The sequence below is a fragment of the Myxocyprinus asiaticus genome, chromosome 31 (assembly GCF_019703515.2).
Source record: "Myxocyprinus asiaticus isolate MX2 ecotype Aquarium Trade chromosome 31, UBuf_Myxa_2, whole genome shotgun sequence".
NCBI lineage: Eukaryota > Metazoa > Chordata > Actinopteri > Cypriniformes > Catostomidae > Myxocyprinus > Myxocyprinus asiaticus.
In genome coordinates this window covers 13,926,992-13,951,356 of record NC_059374.1, presented here as the reverse complement: position 1 = coordinate 13,951,356, position 24,365 = coordinate 13,926,992, and the positions used below count along the sequence as shown (strand labels likewise).

Below are 24,365 nucleotides of genomic sequence, written 5' to 3'. Positions count from 1 at the left end.
CGAATGTACGTAGTTCACTTGGGAGATGTAAAAAGAAAACATGACAAAATACATAAAATGGACAGATTTGGTGCTGCTTGAACAAGGAATTTTTTTTTTCAGTGTTCCAAGAGTGCTGATATACAGTCCAGTAACACAGCATAAGAGATTGCAGATTTACACCAATAGGTGGGAGTCATTGGGTATTTCTTAATGCTAAGAACGTGTTCTCGTTCTTGCGTTCTTGTGAAAATCTAGACTTGTCAAGTCTTGTCTAACTATCTTGAAAGAGCGATCTCGGAAGACATTGGGACATAAAATGCATCTATGCAATTTTGAGATGTGCTGCGATATGTAGATTCAACAACATCTTAACTCATTTTTTTTTATTGATTTTTTTTGGAGGTGGGTGATGACGTCAAACAGGTCCATAAGAATGTAAGAATGCAAAAAGTATGGACATTGACAAACAGCCTTTCTCAACTGAGGCATTCTCCACCGAAACAATGGTACTAACCGAGAATGATTTGTTCACTTAAAAGATTCATTCAAAAACATTGATTAGTTTATGAAGCCCCCCCAACCCCCCCAGCCACAGGAATATAATGAAGAAAAACATTTCAAAGCACTTCTGTACATCAAAACATGACAGCACTTGTTTCTCAAGAAAATAGAGAAAATACCTGCACATTTAGGGAGGTAATACATTATTTCGAGCTTCCCACGCACATGAACACACATGCAGTAAGTCTTAAATGTCAGTGATGGTACTGCTCTCTGCTGCAGACTAATGAAGCGACTTATTATTTTCATCAGAAAAAAAATTCTCATTCTCTGTCTTAGACAAAAGCCCTGCCGTTACCAGCATCAACTTACAAACTAAATCTACCTTCATCTTCTGGCTGAAAAGATTTAAAGTAAAATCAAAATGAACCCTATTTATTTTCGTAATACTTGTTCTTGGTCTTATTGTGAACAATTCATCAGTGTGGCATTATTTAAAAAAAAAAAACAAAAAAAAAAAACAGGTTTGTTTACTTAATCTGTCATCAAAGTAAAATTACTTGCTCTGCCTATGAAAAAAGCTTTCCATTTGGCTGATGTCACTAAGCCCATTTATTTTTCAACCCCTCCCCAATCACCTGTCAAGAGATCACTTTTTGCTATCCAAGCAATTTGTGATAGATAATATCAAGTCCCACCCTACATCTTTTTCATTGAATATTCTGTTTCACACAGAAATATCCCAATGCGGAACTAAAATGGGCTGTGAACATTATTTCATGATGTCACAAACTCATACTTTAAAGTAGGACCAATGCAGTAACTACCCCACCATTCTTATTGGCTGTCCAAAATGAAGTTGTGAGGTACTAAGACTACCACTTTTTTTGGTGATGCTGTGGTACTGAAGACGGCTGTTTTTTCCATGTCACCTGCAAGACTATAATAGTTTTGAATTTTTTAATTTAGTTTTTATTTCTATTTATTTTACATTTTTCACTCTAATTTAGTTTAGTTTTCTTTTTGCTGGTTAGTTCTTTGTTAGTTTTAGTTTAGTTTACATTTTGTTTGTTAGATATTTGCAGAGGTGGAAAGTAATGAATTACAACTACTCTCATTACAGTACTTGAGTACATTTTTCACATTTTTAAACTTTTTTAAGTGTAAATAAATAATAGTACTTTTACTTGAGTTGATTAAAAATGTATAAAGTATTCAACTTCACTACAATTATTTTTCACCACAATTACAAAGTACCAAAAAAATACATCATATTTCTGGGAAGAAGTAAGTTATAAGTGCTAAATCTGTTTATAAACTAAAACGCGCTGTGCGCGGCACGACGGAAGCCCGCAGGGCACAGCATCATGAGCACAGCAGCTGCCGGTGTCCTCTCTTCTCTGGCTGTGTCTCGTTTGGAAGGATGCGTCCTCCAGAGGTCGCATTTGTCAGCCGCATATGTCATCGAGACTGTCTCGTTTCAGAAAAGCGAGTAGGACACTTTGAATGCAGCCTTCAAATGCGACCTTCTTTCACGGGAATTCGGAGGATGCATGAGGTGTATCCTTCGTGGGCACTCATAACCCACAATTCTTTGCTTCAACAGAAATGTCTAAAAAAATGACGCCAATTTGCCCGTAAATATGATGTTCAAACGCAAGTAATGTTAAAAGTTGAAGTACCTCAGTAGATGGGTGCAGAGTATATAATATGTATAATTATATTCATATATAATTAAAATAAAGTATTAGGCTAAAAGTACACCTGTAAAATCTATTTTCTTTTCTCTTTACATCATTATAACTCTTCTAAAATGTACCTTATACATTCCCTTCTAACTTTGGGACTTTGTTCCCGTCTCACTCAAAGTGCTCGCACTTGTTAAAGAGTGGTGTGTTGTCATAGCAACCATGTTACCTTCCTTTTCCGTTTGTCCTACGATGGCCGTCTCGTTTAAACGAGACTTGTTTAAAGGAGGACACTCGGTATACTGCAGCCTTCAAAGGACGCGTCCTACCTAGCATGCAGCCTTCCAAACGAGACACAGCCTCTAGCTTCTTCAAGACTTTCTGCCCTGTCACTATACAAGAACTGTGATTTTCTGCATATTTCAATTTATTCTGGAAAGGAGCCGTTCATTCAGGTACGAGGGAACCATTTGAATATGTTTAACCACTGATCACAAACTTCACTTGTTTTTAAGGTAGGCAATGTTTTAACAGTGTCAAATATTAACACAATGTAGTCTGACATACTGTATATGTGGGGATATCTTTGCTACTATATGTCTAAAACAAACTTTTTAAATACCTTAGAAAGATACAATGCCAATAGTGTCGGAAATTAACGGGGACTCGGAGCAAAAATGCCACCGAAATTGACAAAAATATTCCTGAAATTCAAAATATGGGGTTAAAAAATGCCCACGCAATGAGTTCCCATGTTTTATTAATAATATCTGATATAGTTAAAATTACATACAATGCAATCTTCTTTTGATTTTTCACTGAACATTATTTTTTCCTTCTGTCCGGTTCCTTGCACCATCACGCGCACAGACGGGCTCTCCACTTCTATTAATCCGCATCAGTTCGGTATTGTACTCCCGTGTTGAATTCCGTAACCGTTCGCCCCTCTTGTTCAAAATAAACTGTCCTAGCGGGTAACACTCTCGCTCACGGTGCTGTACTGTTCTTCCATATCTTGTCTCACCCGCTAGAGGCCAAGAGTGCGCAAGGGATGGATGTTATATAAAGAAGGTATGAGAAATCACAAAACATAATGTAACCAAATTCTACAATTTACTTAATAATAATATCTCAATATGTTAAATAACCATAATGATAATTAAGACTTTATTATTACAACTGTAATACAATAATACATATACAGAATAACCACTTTAGTGTTTGAATCAATCATATCTCTCACTAAACACTGTGTGAAATGTTTATTTCTGCCTTATTTTATTCATTTGGCATGTAGGAGTTGATAACAGTTTGCTTAAAAATCTCATTCCATATCTGGATAATTGCTGCAACATCATGGAGGTTAAATTTCTTCTGTGATATTGCATTATATTAGTTTTGTACAGCATGTTAACTTAATAGCCAGAATACTTGGACACCCGTGAATGAGAATAAGCCAGAAATAGGAATGTGTTTCAGTCACAATGCACATTAGGTAGTGTAGAGACGATTCAGAGACATTTAGAATGTTACAAATGGCTATTTCTATTTAAATAAATGTTGCATTCATACAATTTTATGTTTGTACAAGAATCCTCTTGCAGCAATGCAGGTCTTTGGCATTTAGAAGCTGCTAGTTTAAGACCTGTGAGGAGTCTGTTTCTCGAACTATTGTCTTTTTGTTGTGCATCTGGTTGTCCAATTCCCTCTCTATCCTGTGGTTAGAGACACTTTTTTCAAAACAGTAATGCATGGAATAGCTTTCATCTCTCTAAAACAATAGACTTTAGGAGAAAATAGAATTAGAAAATAGAAAAATTTGTTTCTTTTTGCCTATTTTTAAAACCAAAATTTGACTTGCAAGTGTAAATCAACTTGTAAGAACTCAATACCTCAGCAAATGGGGAAAACCCCCATTTTATTGTGATTTCCGCATGGTAGCGCAACCATTTTCAATTGTTCTAATAATAAGAACATTTTCTTGAGTACTAAATTAGCACTTTAGAATGCTTTTGTAAGGAATAGGTGACACAATATATTGAGAGTTCTCGGAGCACAAGTGCATGTGAGCGCACCAAAAGCCGCCTGTCAGTGAAAGCATGCAGCTATTATTAGATCGCTAGCGAAATATAAAATTACACGCTCTGGATTATTTTTAACAGCAGTATAAGAATAAGAAGTTTGTAATAAGGCCTTGGCTATATCACAAATATAGCAGGTTATTTTTTCATTATTGACATTCAGGGTACTTTTCTCTTTTTCTCGCCCCTTCAAAAATCCACTTGTCCCGGACAAGCGTTAATGTCGAGCCCTGCTGAACTTCAAACCAAACTCTTTACCAGTTCCAAATTAAATGTTAAACAAATCACAGATTGACATGGTAAGACAGAATGAGTGAAAAAACTGTTACCTCGTTCCCCAATAACGATTGATATTAGCAGTTAAGAGCGTTTTCTACAAGCGATTTTACGAACGTTTTCGAATGCGTTTCCCAAAACTACACTTAACATGAATGTGCGAGGACGTGCTTTAAGTGCTACTTAAGAGAGACGCTGTCCATATACATGAAGTACTGAAATGTGACCTTATAGTGCTGCTTGTCATTGCAACTTTATTATATTTGTGCATAACTTTAAAAACGATTGAAATTTACCTCACTGGAAATATAAAAAAAATAATAATAATAATTTATTTCTTTGTGTGATTTTCTCCCCTTTTCTCTCCAGTTTTGAAAGCACAATTCCCAATGCGCACTAAGTCCTCGTGGTGGCATACTGACTCGCCTCAATCTGGGTGGCGGAGGACGAATCTCAGTTGCCTCCGTGTCTGAGACTGTCAATCCGCACATCTTATCATGTGGCTTGTTGAGCGCGTTACCGCGGAGACTTAGCGCGTGTGGAGGCTTCACGCTATTCTCCGTGGCATCCATGCACAACTCACCACGCACCCCACCAAGAGCGAGAACCACACATTATAGTGACCACGAGTAGGTTACCCTATGTGACTCTACCCTCCCTAGCAATCGGGCCAATTTGGTTGCTTAGGAGACCTGGCTGGAATCTCTCAGCACACCCTGGATTCGAACACGCGACTCAAGGGGTGGTGGTCAGCGTCAATACTCGCTGAGCTACCCAGGCCCGCCTAAAAATATTTTCTTAAATGTACAACTTAATTCACCGCATAATTACATTTTGTTTCGCAATTGTTTTGTGCAGAACGATGTATTTATTTTACACAATCACTGCTTCGTTCATCAGATGCACATTTTAATATTTAGTTTTCAAAATTTGCTCTGTGGGTCGAGACTAAAGCTTCCAGGATCAGTGAAGATGATGTGTATGGTCCTGCTAATCACAACAAGCATTAGTTGAATATAACGAGGTTCACCGTGTTATTGCGGAGCGCAAAATAAGGAGACACATGGAAGCTGCGCTTTAGGGACATTCACCAATCAAAGGGAGATCTACTCTTTACTCCCAAAAGTGATAACGGTAACAGCAATGCTACACAACATGTGCGGTACTTCACAATGTGTGGTGCAGGCGAGAGCGTACTTAGGTGTCAGAAAGGAAGAGGAGACCAGGATGAGGAGCCAATATACTGTACGGACGATTTTCATGCACATGCATCAAGTTATTGACTTTTTTCCTTCTCTCTCTGATTGTCATTTTTGCAGTTCTCTGCAACAATCATGCCACCACTTTGTTGTTACAACTAGTCCACAAATAACTTTATTTGTTTACTTATAAACAATTAATTTATCTGTTCATCCAGTATTGACTAACCATTTTCTACATTTATTATTATTATTATTATTATTATTATCCGGTTAAAAATAATAATAAAATAAAACATATGTATACTGATATTAAATGAGCATAAAATGTAGCTATCCACAATCCACAAGAGTCCCATGACGCTTTACGAGCGATGTGGGCGGAACTTCCGGTTAAGCGTAAACAATCGTTATGTTATGTACTAATGCAGCATTTAAAATGAAAGAAACTTGTGAACAAATGATCACAGGACTATAATGAGGCGATATTGTTCTTCCCCACCTATCTGTTAATGATTATGGGTTTGAGGATGATGGCCAAATATCGCAAATAGAAGCATTTTAGATATTTTGTTGAGTATTTATCTGTCGATGGAAGAACCAGAGCAGACTAACCTGAAAAGCCTATTAGCGCCTTCACAGCTGTAAAGTTGGACATGTTTTGAGAACTGTAGATAATTATGTTTATTTTAAAGCATATACTGAGTCTAGTCAGAACCTGAAGAGTTTGTTGTAGCAAGATTATGTACTTACTGCAGATACAGGGGAGGTCCAGACAGCAGGATGCTCGTGTTTTGCAGGACTCAGGGATGATACTGTCATGCTGCCATTTTTTGGATATAATACAATTATTTTGCAGGAGATGAATGTGTAGTAAGCTCAATCTAGTTTTATAATTGTTAGTTTAATTAGATAATCTCCGTATCTAAATGCTATAACCTACATTAATTGTTTAAGTGTTGACTGAACAACTGATCCTGTTGATAGATTGAATTTATTGTTCTTGTGTAGGAAATAACGATGTATTAGCAGCCACACAGTAAAGTGTACCGTACAAAAAGAACAACATGCAATACAAATAAACATATTTATTTGGACATACATTATAATCACTGTACAGAAAAGTTCAATGTTTTCTGTAAAGCAACTATAATATGGTGTGTATTATTAAAAGCACTAGCTGTACAAATAAATGTAATTGATACTGAATTAATGTACACACTGTTTTCCAAATCACCTTTTCCCCTTAAGGGAAGACATGCACATTTTGCAAAGACACTCAAAAGAAAGTGAATTGCAGGCAGGAAAAATGCAGGAAAGAGGAAAATCAGAATACAGTTAATTTCAAACGTGATAAAACATCTCACTACTGTGCATGTCTCGTCTAATAATGATGGTCTTCCACTGTAGAATTTATTCATTTAGCATCACAGTATGAAAATAGTTGAAAACATAGTCACTACTCACCGACAGTTCAGGAAAACACTGTTCCTTTTTATAGTTAGTAATAATGCCATTTCAATTTTTGAGACATTTTACAACATTTAAAAAGCAAGAATCTAACAGCATGACACGCAAGCAAGCAGACACACAAAACGCCAACCATTCGCACTTCCGCTAGCCAACTGGAAATTCCGCCCATCTTGCGAAATACAGTGGACTTGCTGAGAATATTGTGGATAGGTATTTAAATTGTATCAGGTGTAATTTCGCATTTGTCCTGCAAGTGTCTGCATATGTCTGTGTCCTTACGATGTTCTTAGCGCTGTACGAGTACTCCAGAGCACTCGTTAATCTACAAGCATTTTCAAGTATTACTTAGTTTTAGTTTACGATAATAACTTTGGTCACCTGTTGCAATGCCACATCCTTTTGAGAATCCTTTAAATTGGTCCTTGAACTGGTGCTTCTGACCAACAGGAGCTCTGCTGGCATTGAGTACAGTGAAGATTGTTCCGATCTGGGACAATTATACAGTATATGTGGAAATAAATATGGATTTATTAGTGCTTTTGCAATGTGACTTCAATATGAACAGTCAGTTCGAAATTCATGCTAGTTTTACATGGAGAGCCTTATATTATTTGATGTAATCAATATAATGTGTTAATTTAGTGCTATTAACTTTATAATATATAATGTGTTAAAAATTAATGATGTCACCATAATAAGGAATTTTCCAACCACCTTGATTCAATTCAAGCAGTCATTTTTACACATTCATAAATTAGGGGGTTATGTTTTGTGCATACCTATAAACCTGTCTTAGTGTATTTCACCACTTTTTCTCCTTGTTGAACGCGATTGATTCACATGCCAAACTGAACGAACGGCATGCCTCCTCTCACTCTGTCGGTCAGCAGATTCTCGTTCATGAACAAAATGCCTGAGTGATTCTTTCAATTAGCTGGTGAACGAGTATACCAATACATTCAGTTCATTCATGAACGAGATGTCTCTTCTCGTTAAGACTCAAACAACGTCTTTACAGGCATGAAGCCATCAAAGCAGTCAACATTTCCTTGCACACCCAAATGAAATGACAATTTGTTTTTATTTATTTATTGATGCTTTTATTATAGTATTAGTATAGTACTGAAGTGAAGTGAAGATAAAAATTAATGTGATACATCCATTACTGAATTTAATAATCGAGTATAATGTTTATAATAATATTCAATATACTGTATGTGTTTCAGAGGCCGTCTCAGATTACATGTGCGCTTTTGCAACAGACGCGGAGCACGTTGATATGTGATTCATTAAGATTAATTGAATTAATCTGCATTGTTCATTGTTAGTTCATGTTAGTTCATAATGCATTAACAAATTTTTGTTTACAACTTTTAATGTTAAAAATGTATTTGCATCAGTAGAAAGTAACATTAACCAAAATCAATAAATGCTGTAAAAGTATTGTTCAACTATTGCGTTTACTAATGTTAACAAATATAACCTTATTGTAAAGTGTTACTTATATTATTTAATACAATTAATGCATTTATTTATAAAATATTTTTTGTTAAATGTATATGTGACAAGGAGGAGGGTGTGGCTGGGCCATGATGATGGATGAGAGAGTTTGAGAGAGAGACACACGCGGCCGCTGTGCATGTGTGTGTGTGTGTGTTTATGTTTGTTTAAGTTCATTTACGTCATAAAAATGTTAGTTGACTGCTCAGCCGGTTCCCGCCTCCTCCTTGCCCATCCTTTACCCGTTACGTTGGTGCTGAAACCCGGGAAGGAGGAGGGATGCGCTGGTGGAGTCCTCGCCACTGCCGTCTACCAGGGGAAGAGCCGCGGCCATCCGCCAGGGGATGGAGGAGCTGTTCCATCCACCAGGGGTCGGAGGACTTGCTGCCATCCATCAGGGGAGGAGTGGCTGTTGTCCGCCAGAGGGCGGAGGGGTGGCTAAGGACCAGGTGACGGCGTGTCTGGGTACCGGCGAGTGAGTTTTTCTCTTTCTCTCTCCTCTCTCCCCCTCACTCTTTCCCTCTCCCCTCTCCCTCTCCAAGGGCTCCAGAGAGGCGGGAATGACCTGCCAGCAGAAGGACGGCAGAAGGGCAACACCTCCCCTCCAGGAAGAGAGGGTAGTACGTCATGCTGGAGGTCACCCTGGCCTGAATCGGGCGGCGGAGGAGTGTGACGAGGAGGAGGACGTGGCCGGACCGTGATGATTGACGCCCGGCGCTGAATCAGCCCAATCAGCGGGAGAGGGATAAAGAAGAGCCAGGGACGCCAGTTTGAGAGAGAGAGAGAGACGCACGCCACTGTGTGTTTATGATTGTTTAAGTTCATTTATGTCATTAAATGTTTCATTGACTGCTCAGCCAGTTCCTGCCTCCTCCTTGCCCATCTTTTACCCGTTACAGTATAGTTATATAATCAAGGAATTAAAAAAATTATAATAAATAGGGTAGGTAAAGGTAGGGTTTTTTTTTTTACCAATACAAGCCAGTTGGTCAAATAAACAACCTCACATAAAAATCAGATTTGAACGGAAAATCAGAATTGAGCACTTTGCCTTGGGGAATAAACATACCCATAAAGTCATTTGTAAATAAACTGTTATTTGTTGAGTGTCACCGTTGACTTGAAATGAAACACTTCTTCCTTCACCACTAGGGAGCCATTAATGCTGCTAAATTGCTTTTGTTATTGCTGTGCTGATGTGCATAATATGAATCGAAGAATTGATTGGACTGTATGTGCTCGTCTGAGAGAGAGGGAGAGCCAAAGAGATCCATTTATTAGTCATTGCCCGTCCTATTCCACAACACATCCTTGCACAGCACATTTTCTCTCGACCCGACCCAGTAACCCACTCTGGTCCCACTGCAAGCTCTCCGCACCAGACTGATTTACTGCACATCTTGGCACTCACTCTTACCTTTCTTGTCCCCGAAGAACAGGGTTTGTTGTGCTGGGTTTGACCACTGGAGGGAGGTGTTATCATTATAATCTACTCGACAGGTCATGTTGGCCGTGCTGCCCTCCACCACTGTCACATTCTGGGTGATGGGGAACTGAGCTTGGCTACCTGCAGAGAGACAGACAGAGAGACAGACATGTATATAAACAAACCACAGTTATACAAGGAAGGAGGGTGGGAGGAAGGTAAGGGGACAGAGGAGGAGAGAAAGCATTTAGGTACTTCTAGTGAATCTAGTCTGGTTGTGTGACGGAGGTGTATGATGAAAATATATTGACTAAAATATATACAATTCAATGTATAATTGTTAACAATATTATAAAATGGATGGTTCCAGATAAGTACGGGGCTAATGGGATTAGTGAGTAATTCACTAATTTCATTTACTCATTATAGTGCATTTTTATTTGTATTTGGCACTTAGCAAGTGATAATTTTGGATTAATAGAGCCCAACTATTAACTTTGGTGTACATGTCAGGGACTATATCTTCTGGCAGAAAGATGGCACTGCTTAATAAAATAATGTTTTAATGGATATTTGTGTCCTTATTTTCTTTATAGTAGCATTTTACATTAATGTTCCCTTTGTTAGGAGTTCATAAAGGGGTTTATTAGTGACCAATACCTCATTTACAAATGCATTACAAATCATTGATATGCTGTTTTAATTACATGAACAAAAAGGGCGACTTTAATACAAAACTTGCCAAATGAGCTGTTACCTCACGTTATAAATGCTTAATGACACTTATTCAACATTTGTAACCTATGACAATGTACCTTAATGTAAAGTGGACACATATGAATAATGTGTGAAAGCCAACATTACAAACCTATGTACATAAGTTAAAATGCTCACTATTTCGCAAGTATTCTATGAAAGTCACAATTTGTATTCATGTTGTTATAACCTCATATAAATGATTTATAAAGAATCTGTAAATTACTTTAATTTGATTCACATTAATGAAACCCTTTGTAAACCCTTAACAAAGGGAAGATTAATGTAAAGTGTTACCATATTAATTTTGTTGTAACCATTAAAAAAATAAGAGACTTACTACATAATAAACTCTAATAAACAGTTACTCAGCTCCATGTTGTGCCTAACAATGCCTTTTAGCCACGACTAGGCCAAAATTCACTATATAGCTGGACCTTTTGTACATTATAGCTTTATTATGATTCAAAAACAATTAAAACACATTTTATTGATCCTTCTAATGACTACATACAGTATAATAGAAGATCATGTCAAAACTGTTAAAAATATTTACAAATATAACAAAACTGTTGAGTATCGCACACATTTATGAAGGACAATGTATGAGTAAAGAAAGCGCACAGAAACAAAAGTGTAATTCTTTGTCTTTCTCTTTATCTGTTCATTCTGACTCGGGAACAGACGTAATTGGTAGCATGGCCTAATTAGAGCTAGTCATGTTCGGCAAGGGAGACACCACCACTGCAGCTGAGTGGCAAACTGACACATAATCCTGACTATGGCAGGCCTTCGATCCGAGTTAGCGACCACCTCATGTCTTGTCTGGGAAAAGGGGGACGGAGCAAGTGTGTGTGTATGTTTAGGGGGCATAGGGGACATTCAAGCCAGGCCTAATCACCTGGCCTCAGTGGATTCTGCTTGGTCTTACTTCACATTTTTTCTTGTCTTGCTGAAAAGTCTCTTAATTGCATTCCAGCTGCATCTCAACCCTTTCTTCCTCCTCTTTAAGGCACATTTGACATCAGAAAATAATTGCCTTTTATACCATTATCACAGGTGGTCTTGTAAGGCAAAAATGAAAGCTGAAGTGTGTAATTTTTTTTTAAGTCAAAATACTTTCTTCAATCCCAGTTTAGTAGAATCAACTATAAGTAAGCCATTCGTTGGGTGATTTCCCACCAAATTGGAAAAACTGTGACTCTATCAAAACATTACTCTTAAAAATAATAGAAATAATATTCTTAATGTGCATGTTTGTCTTGTCTTTTAGTAAATATATCTAAACATCCTTAACCCTTTAAGTTCGGATTTTATTAAACATTTTGCACTGTACATGTTCTTGTAGTCAGTAAAAACATCAATCTCATTAAATATCTTTGTGTCATATGTTGTTGGAAAGCTCTCAAATAGTAGAATACAACCAGCCTATTTGTTTTGCTCAGACAAACATATAGCTTCTTTGAAAAACATTTCATGTGAACAGGTGCTGCTCATATGCCACGTTTTCATTTACAAATTAACGAAAAATAAACAGAACATAAAATATCACATACCATTACTTAGATTATCTTTAAAATGAGCCCACACATGTAGTAATTGGATGCATAGATCATTTGATAACACACACGAAGCACAATGTGCACACATCATCTGGCATATTGCTATCTGGCTACAAACAAGTTCACTTTCCTGGTTCAGATGACTTGCTGTAGCGTCATGGAATGCTAAACTAATTGGACTGGATTCAGATTGCTCGAACCAGCAGTGATAGGCCTCCATATTTGGACAGAGAGTCATGTGATCAATCACTCTAATTACATATGGCCACCAGGAGATGGCACCAAGTACATGACATAGATTAAATGATGACTCAGATGACACAGAATGAAACTCATTCTGTGAAATCTCATTACTAAAATCATGTCTGCATGCTATCCAAACCTTTAGTCATTGTTGTGTTTGCATGTGCAATTAGTTCTTTTGTACAATATTTGAAAACATAAATATCCTGCGATGCATGTTGGATGTTGTAAGTAAACAAAAAATACAAAAAATAAAAAATTGTGAGGGTGTGAAAAATGTTTTAATGAGACTTTACTTTCTAAAAAAGTGCTCAAAGTTGAAGAAACACCCAACTATGATTTTAGATGCAAAATATATGCAGTTATATTTGGCTAAATCGCAGGAAATTTAAAGTGACTCGTATATCAGCATGTTTGCGTACAAAATTATTCACAAGCTAATGCTCTGTCTCGTGCCAGTTGGGGATCACCGTGTATGTTTCCCAAAAGCGCCAGGCACCACTGTTTTCTCATGAAGGTGACATTGGGATCTGTCTCATTCAAGGCCCACATGCTACGGATGTGTTGTACCGACTGTGGTGTCGGCTGCCTCCTTCATTAGTTCAGATCCACATGAGCATGTGAGGTGTGAGATAGATACAGACACTGAGTGTGAATGTTAAATACTGATCCAGGCTGATAAATAAGGTGATTAGATGAAGAGAAAGAACAAATTAAACTGAAGGTCAGGGAAGACACTGGGTTTAACAGTGTCTTGTTACTTGCTTGAATAAGAACAGACCATAATGCTTAAATAATTCAGCCAAAAATTAAAATATTCGCCCTCATGTTGTTCCATACTTGAATGATTTTCTTCAGCAGAACACAAAAGAAGGACCTTTCAAGGACATTACTTTGACTTCTGTGAAGTTGCAAGAACTTGCTGTTTTTGTTTTTGTAAGATTTAAGCACAAGTCATTGTGAATATAACAAGGCGAGCTATGGCGGAAGTCACGATTTCTACTGTAAAATAACTTGCATTCCAGGTTGTTTCCCACGTAAACCTCTCCTGTAACTTCAGAAGACTAGAAATATGATGCACAAGTCACATTAACTACTTCTATAATATTTGTTTTACGATTTCTGAGGCCCCAAGCAACCGACTAACCTGGGGCTCCATTTAGAAATGTTTTGCTTAAAAATTACAAAAAATGTATTTTAAATCATAATTTTAAATTCATCCAATCAACCGTTGTAGCCAAATACATTCAAAACGTTTAATGAAATAAAAATCTAGTTAAAGATAATTAATGCATGTTTTCCAGTTTTTCCACAGTACAGCAATAAAAAAAAATAAAAATCAAAAATATTTAAATTGTGTAAAATATGACAGTAATCTTATCATAAACTTTGCTTCTTTAGCTCAAACTATTTATTTATTTATTTATTTATTTATTTTCAGTTTTGTCCAGATAATGCGGATGTGCGTTTCAAATAAAAAAAGGCCAACCTTTGTAAATAAAGTGTTTGGCTCTTTTAATTTAAAGGCGGGACCTCCTTTCCTACAGCTAGTATATTAAGTACTGAGATTGTTCCCTATCTGTTTTCTATGAATGGTCCAGACTGATCACACTGTGAATTTGGCGACAGGGTGTAAAAAGATCTTTAGCTGAAAAAAGGCCTGAATGCTATTACATTTACATTTATTCATTTGGCAGACGCTTTTATCCAAAGCGCATTAGCACATTGCCGTAGCTATTAGATTGCCACTTTAACATAACCTGTATATGCTTAATGCGTGAGTTTTAATCACACTTTGTGCTCTGTGGTATGCCTGAAAAGTAATGTGCTAATAAAGGATAGGCTATTTCACTCACCAAGAGCTGTTGGAATGGAACGATGTCTTCTATACATTCTTTTGTATACAGTAAGTTATCTTATACATACTGTATACACTCACTGAACACTATGGTCCTAATAAAGTGTCTGACGTGGTCTTCTGCTGTTGTAGCCCATCTTCCTCAAAGTTTGACATGTTGTGCATTATGAGATGCTATTGTGCTCACTAAAATTGTACAGAGTGGTTATCTGAGTTACCGTAGACTTTCTGTCAGCTCGAACCAGTCTGGCCACTAATTTGCTGCACATTTGCCACTCATTATTTTCACATGCAAATGAGCTTGTGATTCGCCACAAATGTTTGCCAGAAGTTTCCAGCTCTTCACCGGTAGTGGTGAAGCAAATCTTTGGCAACAATGGACAATTTGCAGCAAGTTTGCCGCAAATTTAAAAGATTAAAGATTAGAAAAGTACCGTTGGAAACATAATAATGATGCATTAGCTTCCTTTAGTATAAGATTATAAGATACAGAAATAGATTCAAGTCACGTGACAATGCTATAAATATCTCTCAGTGAAACTCTACTACCATCATATCAATGAATAATCAATTTCCCAGTTATATAAAAACACAATTTAATACCTGAATTCAGAAAAGAATCTGTAACGTGAGCCAAATCTTGTTTAGCGTTGTCTTCATTGTCTTGATGGCTTCCTCCTCAAATCTCTTTGAACTGTTTTTAATGCACCTTCCATGCCCAAAACATAAAGGCAAACTGCAGATGCTTGTATCGGGGCTGTTCAGTGATTGTCCCAGAGAGAGCAGAGTCCCGGCTGCTGTACTGTACAGGTGGATGATGGGTCAGCAGCTTATGTTTCTCATTTTACCCCAAACCACTTACAGCAAATCCCAGATCAGCTATTTGCTCCATTTGGCCCTTAACTACAACAGGGCAAAGCTTCAGCATAAGTTTATGGTAATACTGCCTAAAAGGCCTTTTGTGTTGTTGTGGCCTGTGAAAGCAGTTAGATGAGCTAAAGTCACAAATGAATACATTTCTATGTCTGTCGACTTAATACATTAATTTAGTTCAATTATTTTTTTAAATAACACATTGAAAAAATTACTACATTTAACTTAAAGGAATAGTTCACCCAAAAATGAAAATCCTCTCATCATTTACTCACCCTCATGCCATCCCAGATGTGCATCACTTTCTTTCTTCCGCTGAACACAAATTAAGATTTTTAGAAGAAAATCTCAGGTCTGTATGTCCATACAATGCAAGTGAATGGTGGCCAGAACTTCGAAGCTCAAAGAAAAAAAAAAAAAAAAAAAAAAACACATAATGGCACCATAAAATTAATCCATAAAACTCCAGTGGTTTAATCCATGTCTTCTGAAAAAATCTAATAATGGCATGAGGGTATGTAAACGATGAGAGACTTTTTGGGGTTAAATAATTCCTTTAAACGCCTAAAACTAAAAACGCTGTGTTTATTACGCGACCCAAAGTGAGATGCTCCAAAAGCGCCGTCTATGGGACCTTGTTAAAAAACAAATTCTAGGTTCCATACAGGATAAGCTCACGCAGCAGTATTTGTGGTATAATGATGACTACCACACACACACACACACACACACACACACACATTTCTGGGGCTTTTGATCAGTGACAGTGTAATTTAATTTAGTTAATTTAGTGTGATTAACTATATGAAAAATAACTCATAGAAAAAATTAATACAATTAAAAAATTTGTGGCAGTGGGGGGCAATCAGCGCAACTCCAGCGCTGCAGGCAATGCGTCAAACCAACAGGAGAGGGCAGCACACCCTTTCACAGATGATGTGCTCTTGTGCTTAAAGACAGCTGCACAGACCACAACAGAATGCAGAATGCAGTTTTTCAAAGATTCAAACTACATTTAACTTGTCAAATCATCCTAAAAACAAAGCGTTTATGACTAGAAACAAATGAGATGCGATGCAACCAACGTGAGACACTCCAAAAGTGTCCGACTGATGCATGAGTACATAGACCAACAATTAAAAATAGAGCAGATGGAAGTAGGCGAATAACAGGGTTATGTATTTGAAATATAATATACATTATATATAAATTATATATTATATTAATAATCAGATAAATCATTATGTACTAAATGATCTTTATTTGGGGGCCTTTCTCAGTAAATATTAATTTTATGCGATTAATTCAATTAATTATTTGGCACATGGTGTAATTAATTCAGTTGAACATTTTAATTGATTGACAGCCCTTAATTTGACAAAGATAAGGTTAGTGAGTGATTTTATCACATCAAAATCATGTTAACACAAATAATGTTTACATTTTGTGGCTATACATTTGTAACAGTGTGTATTTTAATGTTTATGGACTGGCCCCATTCACTTATATTGTTAGACTTACTTTAACAGTGATTTTTGTTTTGTTTTAAATGAACAAGGGATGAGATTAACAGTCAGGAAAAAAATTCCATGAACATGTAATCAGTAAATCTGGACTACATTTGCATATAAATTATTTACATAAAACATGATATTCTTAACAATTAAATAAACATCAAGAGTGAATTAGTAGGGATTTAAAGTGTTGAAATGTCATACACAAACACCTTTGGTTAAGTGCAACAGGAAGCAGCTATAAATGAACTACACATCCAAAAAGCTTTTTTTCTGTTTCAGCTGACTGCACCACATAATGGAAATCACTCTTTGATGAATGACCAGAACGCAGCCAAGCACACCACTGTAGAATTCACTGTAAGCCATGGGCGTCACCGAAAGCTAACACATAACCACAAAACAGCCAGAGGAACAACCATCTCAATTCATTACACGCCAATAACACCCTCCCATTCTCAGTTTGGCCTGCCTTAATCTTCTGTATTAAAGCCAGCAGCAGCATTTGTACAAATGATCCAGTACAGGAATCAACAGCACAGCTCCGGGTGAATCTCGCTCCTGCCGCTACATTGTGATTCTCAGTAAGCCAGAATAACATAGTATTGCTCAGGAATTGCTCTTTCATAATACAGGAAACTTAATCGTTTCTCATTTATATCTCCTTAAAACATCAACTCTATGTAATTTCAGTGACACTAGCATCACCAAACAGAATTGCTAAAACTAGGACTGTTTTCAGACAGATTCCCTGAACACCTACCCCTTCTACCATTGGTTGGACAAACAGATAGTCCTGCCCCACAATCATACCATTGGTACTATATGTATTCCTTATAGATCTAAAGACAGCCACTGAAAACACAAGTGAAGAGATTTTTTTTCTGTTATTTTTATTTATTTTCCCCTGTGCACTTATGATTAGTGCCTTAGGAATGAAAGGCAAGCTTATCTGATAAATTCCCTTTTCACTGTAAGTCTATGGCTTTAAACTGGCAGGAGATTAAATGAGAACTAATGCAAGAGGTAATATCATTTTGAATGCTATGTGATTGGTATGTCTGTCAACCTTTGCTGGGCATGAGAAAATTAAAATTCATTACTTTTGAAAAAGCCCCCATGCTGAGGTAATGAGAGAGTGGATGAATTAGCTTTCATACATGGCTTCATTTTGGTATTAATACACATACACTGTGTACACAGTCACACACAAGTAAAAGATGATCAAAAGATCTAAATGTACTGAAAACCTCCTAATTTATTGATTCATAAAAATTAAATTAAATAGTTTTTCCTTTTAAAGATATTGTAATCTATGCATATGTTTTCAATAGAAATGTTCCCGTTTAAGTACCTTGCCATATTTTAAGGGTGATCTCATTCTTATTCTTTGTTTTTTTCAGGGTTGGGCTGTAACGGAATACATGTAATGGCGTTACATATTCAGATTAAAAAAAATAAGCAACCCTATAGAGTTCAACAGTGCCCACCCACTTTTCAGCCGTTTGGGTTCCGGAAGTATTTTTCCCAGTCATTTTTTCCACAGCCTTTTCATAAAATCCTTCATAAAAGAAATCTAAGCCATGAACCAAACCAACCAGGAGGGCATGGCTGGGCCGGGCCGCGGCGCTGAATCAGATGATCAGCGGGAGAGCAAGATAAAGGGGAGCTGGAGACACCAGTTCAAGAGAGAGGGATACACACGAGGCCGCGCTGCACGTGTGTGTGTGTGTTTGTTTATGTTTGTTTTATATTGAGTTTTACATTAAAAGTTAAGTTGACTGTTCAGCCAGTTCCCGCCTCCTCCTTGCCCATCCTTTAACTGTTACAAGCACCTAAAAACAAAAGAGTGTCAGTAACAAAAGAGATAGAAAATACAAAGAATAAATATGCCTAAATATGGAAGCAAGCAAGCCTAGTTAAAATCATTTATATACTACATTGTTGTCACATGACCTCACTATGTAGCATGTTTAATTTCTGCTAGTGAAATTCAGTTATCCTCTCGAAAATAAATACGGTTAATTTGCATTTCTTAATCAATTTTGTCAAATGTATTAATCTATGTCAGTTCTATCTAATAATGGGTTAAGAAGAAGATTAAGATTAAAATGTTAAAAGTAGTTAAAAACATTAAAAATGCCATTCTAAACCTTCACTAACAACCCTACTTGGTAGCTACAATGTAACAGCTAGGGTCCTGGATTTTTCGTATATGTTGGAAAGTGGACGGAATATTGTAGTTGATAGCAATTTGCCTTTTGTTTTCCTTCTGTCTTCCATAATGAATAACTTCAGCGTCCAACTCCACAGATACAGATAATGGCTTCAGATAACAGGCACCACTAATAACAATGCACAAAATCGAGCGTGCGTTGCTAGAAGCATCTGCGATCAAATACTTGTGTTGAGTATGTTTTGGCCTTTAGATGTAGAACTACACTTTACATACAAAAAACATACGAATACTTATGAGAACACATTGGAATTTTTCACTAGGAAATTATGTTAGGCCTGACCAGAAATGTTATTTTTGAGAATTTGAGAATTAAGTAGGCCTACATTTCAATGTCCAAATCACACCCACAAAGGACAGAAAAGAGAAAGTTTGAACAATAGGGACATTGATGACCACAGCGAGAAGATGGAAACCTAATTATTAATCACTGAAAATGTAGCAACATTACATATTTTAATTAATTGGCTGACTATGAAAGTAACCGTGGCCTATTTGACAAGATGTTTGGGGAGTAAGTCTTGCAGTGTGGGCTAAAGATGAATATATTTAATTAGGACTGGAGGCCCTTTTGTTGTGGTTGTCTACCATAGGATCGAAGGGTCTAGTCGTATCCCTGGAGAGGAAGGGCTGGTGTAATTTTTCAGGCCACCCTTTCACGTACAATGGTGAATTATTAGTTACATTGGAAAGCACATGTAGAGTGAATGCTGAGCTGGCTGTTTCTCTGGGGATGCTCCATTTTTGAGTCTCCAGCTTTTCTCGAGGAAGACAGATGTATTAGGGGGCTCATTGAAGCTTACTATGTCTTTTGCTGCTTTCTACAAAGAAGCCTCAAGTTCATCAACAAGTCAGGGAGAGGTTTAAGCAATTCAAAATTACACTAATGCTAAGTTTAAAGCTAATTATCACTGATGCAGAAGTGTCATGGCCATTCAAACTGATGGGGCAAGTGCCCCTTCAGATTTTTGAGCCAAGTTTATTTTAAAAGCAACTTCTAATTTTTTTTTTAATCTTTAATCATTAAATTTCACTATTATTGAAGTTAGAAAAGTGTATGTCTAAGGTGTTGCTTAAAAAAAAAAAAAAGAAAAAAAGAAAAAATAACTCATTCACATGTCTAAAATTTGGTCAGTCCAATCAAACCACACCTTTCACAGATCATTGCTTTAAACTGAAGATTCTATCATCATAATTCATTCTCATGTCACTCCAAAATTGTTTAGGACTTTTTTCCAGTGGAACTTTTCCAAATAACCCAGTCATAAAAGTAAAGTAAATAGCTTATCAACTATTGAAAGGCAGAATAAAATGGTTTCCATTTCTTTTTTTGTTTGTCGGAGACTGTACGTATTTCTAAAATCACCAGTATTGTGGTGCAAATTAATTTGTCCCTTGTTAGAAATTAGCCAAATTAGGCAAATGTCACCATGGACACGAAAATCATGAATAAAACTATGCAAGGTAAAAGTTAATACACTCCAGATTACACAGGGAACAGGGTTTGCACTGACCAAAATGAGAGGCTAATTCCCTAAACAGTTGTGCCACTTTTCTCACAACCAGGTATTGATCAGGCTCAACCCTGCTTAGCTTTAGTGGACAACCAGGCGAGAGCTGCAGGGTGATATGGCTGCTGGCTATGCTATTACATAAAAACACTTTTACTCTCTACTTAAGAGCTACACACTTAATCCGTAGCTCAACCTAACAGAGTGTTGGACTTTGAACTCAGAGACAGAGCCTCAAGCCAAGCCAAGGATGCTCGAAACAAAAGTGAAAGTGAAGTGAAAGTGCCATAGAAGCGACACGATATGACAAGGTTGCTTCAGTAAATGTGCTTTTCATGTCAAATTTGCTTTTAAAACACTATCGGATAGGTTTAGGCATTGGTCGCAAAAGGGGAGCATCTCCGCTTTCTAATGACACCTAGATTGAGGTTCTAGTCCACTCAGAGGCCGAGAAATTTGATGAAACAATGGGGGTGATGCGTTAACTGAAAATTAGACTAAATGTCTATGGATGAGCACATCTGTGAGGGCTAAAATGCATTAGAGTGCCACCTACATTTTAGATCGGCATTTTCTGAAGGAAGGTGATAGAGGAACTTTTTCTAGTACTTGCTGCCATCTAATGGAATAAAATAAGACTTTTTGAAGGGAGATGAAGTGAACAGAACCAGAATTGCATGTTTACAAAGAAAAACAAAAAAACATTTACAATATTATTTATGGGTAATTGGATAATCTCTTTTCTTTTTAATTAGACCAGTTCTGGGCAATTAGTACACAGTATGTGTAAAGCTTTTAAATTTGAGTTTTAAAAATTGCATACAACATAATTTATCACACGATTCACACGTGAATCTCATGTATTTATTTATAGCCTAAATCTGAGTGCGATGTTAAATTCCTTACCTGAAGTGATGATTTCACGTCTCTTAAAGTTGACCACATTTATATCTACATCAGCAATTAAGGTAATGAACTGGTTAAGACTTCATTCTGAAAAAAAGTTAAAATGCTCCATAAAAGTTTAAATTAGGAATATTAGGAATATTCCTCCTTATGTAAAACGAAGAAACTGAAACATGCTCTGGCTTTTTTTTTTTTTTTTTCTTCTTTAAACTGTGCTAAATTTGAAAATGTTTAGTGTTCTTGGACTCTGGCAAAGCGCTATATAAATTTAACATTATTATTATTATTATTATTATTATTATTATTATTATTTATCTAAATAATGGTGTCCTATCGTAAAAGTTCCTGATAGACTTACAGAACTTTCATCTGTTTGTAGGCTATATTGATTTAATTTTAATTTCTTGTAATGTTTGAATTTGTATTTGTTATTCACTGCAAAATGTGTGAAATTTTGCTTGACACTTCTTGCCTCCAGAATAATGTTGCTATACATGCAGAAACAAACTAAAATGCAGATATTAATATCTGAAATACCAGGAGAAACCACAACATATTCCACAGTTAATGTAGCCTACAAATTCAGCTTAATCTGTCAAGAAAAAAAGAATATAATAATTGTATTATAATAATAATAATTAATATTATTATTAGGCTTGTATCATGAAAAGGCATATACAAGGCATATTTTACTAGAATTATAAATGTAAGAGTAATACTTAAAAATGGGTGTTCTATTTAGTTTTGACATACTTCCGGTTTAAGCCTCGCCCACACCCGGTTCTATTCGAGTACAGAGACAGATACAGATAATTTTGTCACATGAACAGCTACAAATACAGATAATGGCTCCGCTGCATATCCCTACTTTTGGTTAGTTGTAGGTTAAAGTTTTAGGTTAGGTAGGTAAGTTTTACTCATTAAAACCTCCATTTCACATTCATCTTAAAAACCTCTGAAATATTGTAATTTTGCCATAGTCACGTAATTTTCATGAGATCAAGCTGCAAATAATGATCAAATGACAGAGAAGAGCATTATAAGTTGGCATATATCCAGATGTGCAGTGTAGTAAAGTGCAGTTTCGGCATGTTAAAGATATAATTCATGAGTCTGGATCACATTAGTAGAGTGATGCTGTACAGCAGGAAGACTCAACTGGTGGCCCGCGGACCAAATCTGGCCAGCCAGTCACTTTTATCTGCAAATTGCTTACCTGCTGGACGCAGTCAAATCTACAGACTTAAAATTATACATTACTGGGTAGCTCAGCGAGTACTGACACTGACTACCACCCCTGGAGTCGCAAGTTCGAATCCAGGGCGTGCTGAGTGACTCCAGCCAGGTCTCCTAAGCAACCAAATTGGCCCGGTTGCTAGGGAGGGTAGAGTCACATGGGGTAACCTCCTCGTGGTCATGATTACTGGTTCTCGTGGTAAGTTGTGTGTGGATCGTGGAGAGTAGCATTAGCCTCCACATGCGGGGTCTCCGCGGTGTCATGCACAGCGAGCCACGTGATAAGATAAGTATGGATTGGCGGCCTCAGAAGTGGAGGCAACTGAGTCTTGTCCTCCACCACCCGGATTGAGGTGAGTAACCGTGCCACCATGAGGACCTACAATGTAGTGGGAATTGGGCATTCCAAATTGGGAGAAAAGGGGATAAAAAAAAATACATTAAAAAAATACATTACAGCAATTGTAAGTTGTCAGCTCATATGCACAATCTTTTTCAACCAAAGATAAAGTGTTAATGAAAACTGAACCTTGCACAGAAAATGCACAGAAGAGTTTGATTTTATTCTTCATGTTTGAAGTGTTAAATATGTTTCATCTGTTCAGGGTCTGCAGTGCTTGTAAAAAGTGATAACGTGAAGCACCATTAAACCTGCATGCAGGCATATATCCTGAACAAGTTTGGTTCTATATCCAGATGTGTGTCAGCATAATCATCGCAAGCATCAGCAAATTAGTTTGTTCTCTGTTTACCAATGATTATCTGCACAAGTATCTGGCTAGTGCACAAATTCACAATATTTGAAGGACAAGGAAAGGTTAATTTCATCCTCATTGAATAAGTGGAAAACAGATAACATTTTTATTTTGTTTTATTTTATTTTTTATTTTATTTTTAATATGAGGTAAAAAGACATTTCTATATTGTTTTGACTGCCATTGTTTTTTATGTGGGTTCATATAGTCAAAGATACAGACTTTAGCAGATCTAAATGTTTTTCCTCAGTTTTCACAATTTGTAAACAATAGCCCTGCATTGTTAAAATGATCATTATGACCCATGGGTGTGAGGTCATATTTGCTTTCTCAGCCAGATATTTAGAATACATTTCTGACCAGACCTTAAAATGTTTTAATTGAATACCCCTGACTATTTGAATGTAAATAAGCATATAGTCTGAACAGTGTTTAGATTAGATTTTCATGTTAACATGACTAAAATAAATACAGAAAAAAGTATGGCCCCCATCAAGTTTTTATCCAGATAATCTAGTAGTTGAAGAGCCCTGCCTTAAAGTCCCAGTAGAGTTTGTCAAATCGTGGTGGTCTGCTGCATCTCCCGCTATAGCATTCAGAATCGACCCGCAAGATTGGAGTTGTACATGTAAATTGAGTTCAGCACAGATTTTGTGGGCACTTTTGCACCATTGCTTGATCTTGCATAATTTCTTTAGTGAATCGGGTGCTAAACCAGCACATACAGCACATAATATATTATAATTTTTTATCAGCCAATATATTTTTACTTATTCTATCTATATTACT

General features: G+C 36.7%; 1 protein-coding gene across 3 annotated transcripts in view; it reads right to left on the bottom strand.

Annotated features, from left to right (window-relative positions):
* The window catches only part of LOC127421897 (cell adhesion molecule 2-like), a 339,569-nt gene that overhangs the window by 73,626 nt on the left and 241,578 nt on the right, over positions 1–24,365 (bottom strand). For all 3 annotated transcript variants that reach the window (XM_051665104.1, XM_051665106.1, XM_051665105.1), the window contains exon 3: positions 10,118–10,267. In XM_051665104.1, coding sequence (XP_051521064.1) covers positions 10,118–10,267 — 150 coding nt within the window. The remainder of the gene's footprint in view (positions 1–10,117; positions 10,268–24,365) is intronic.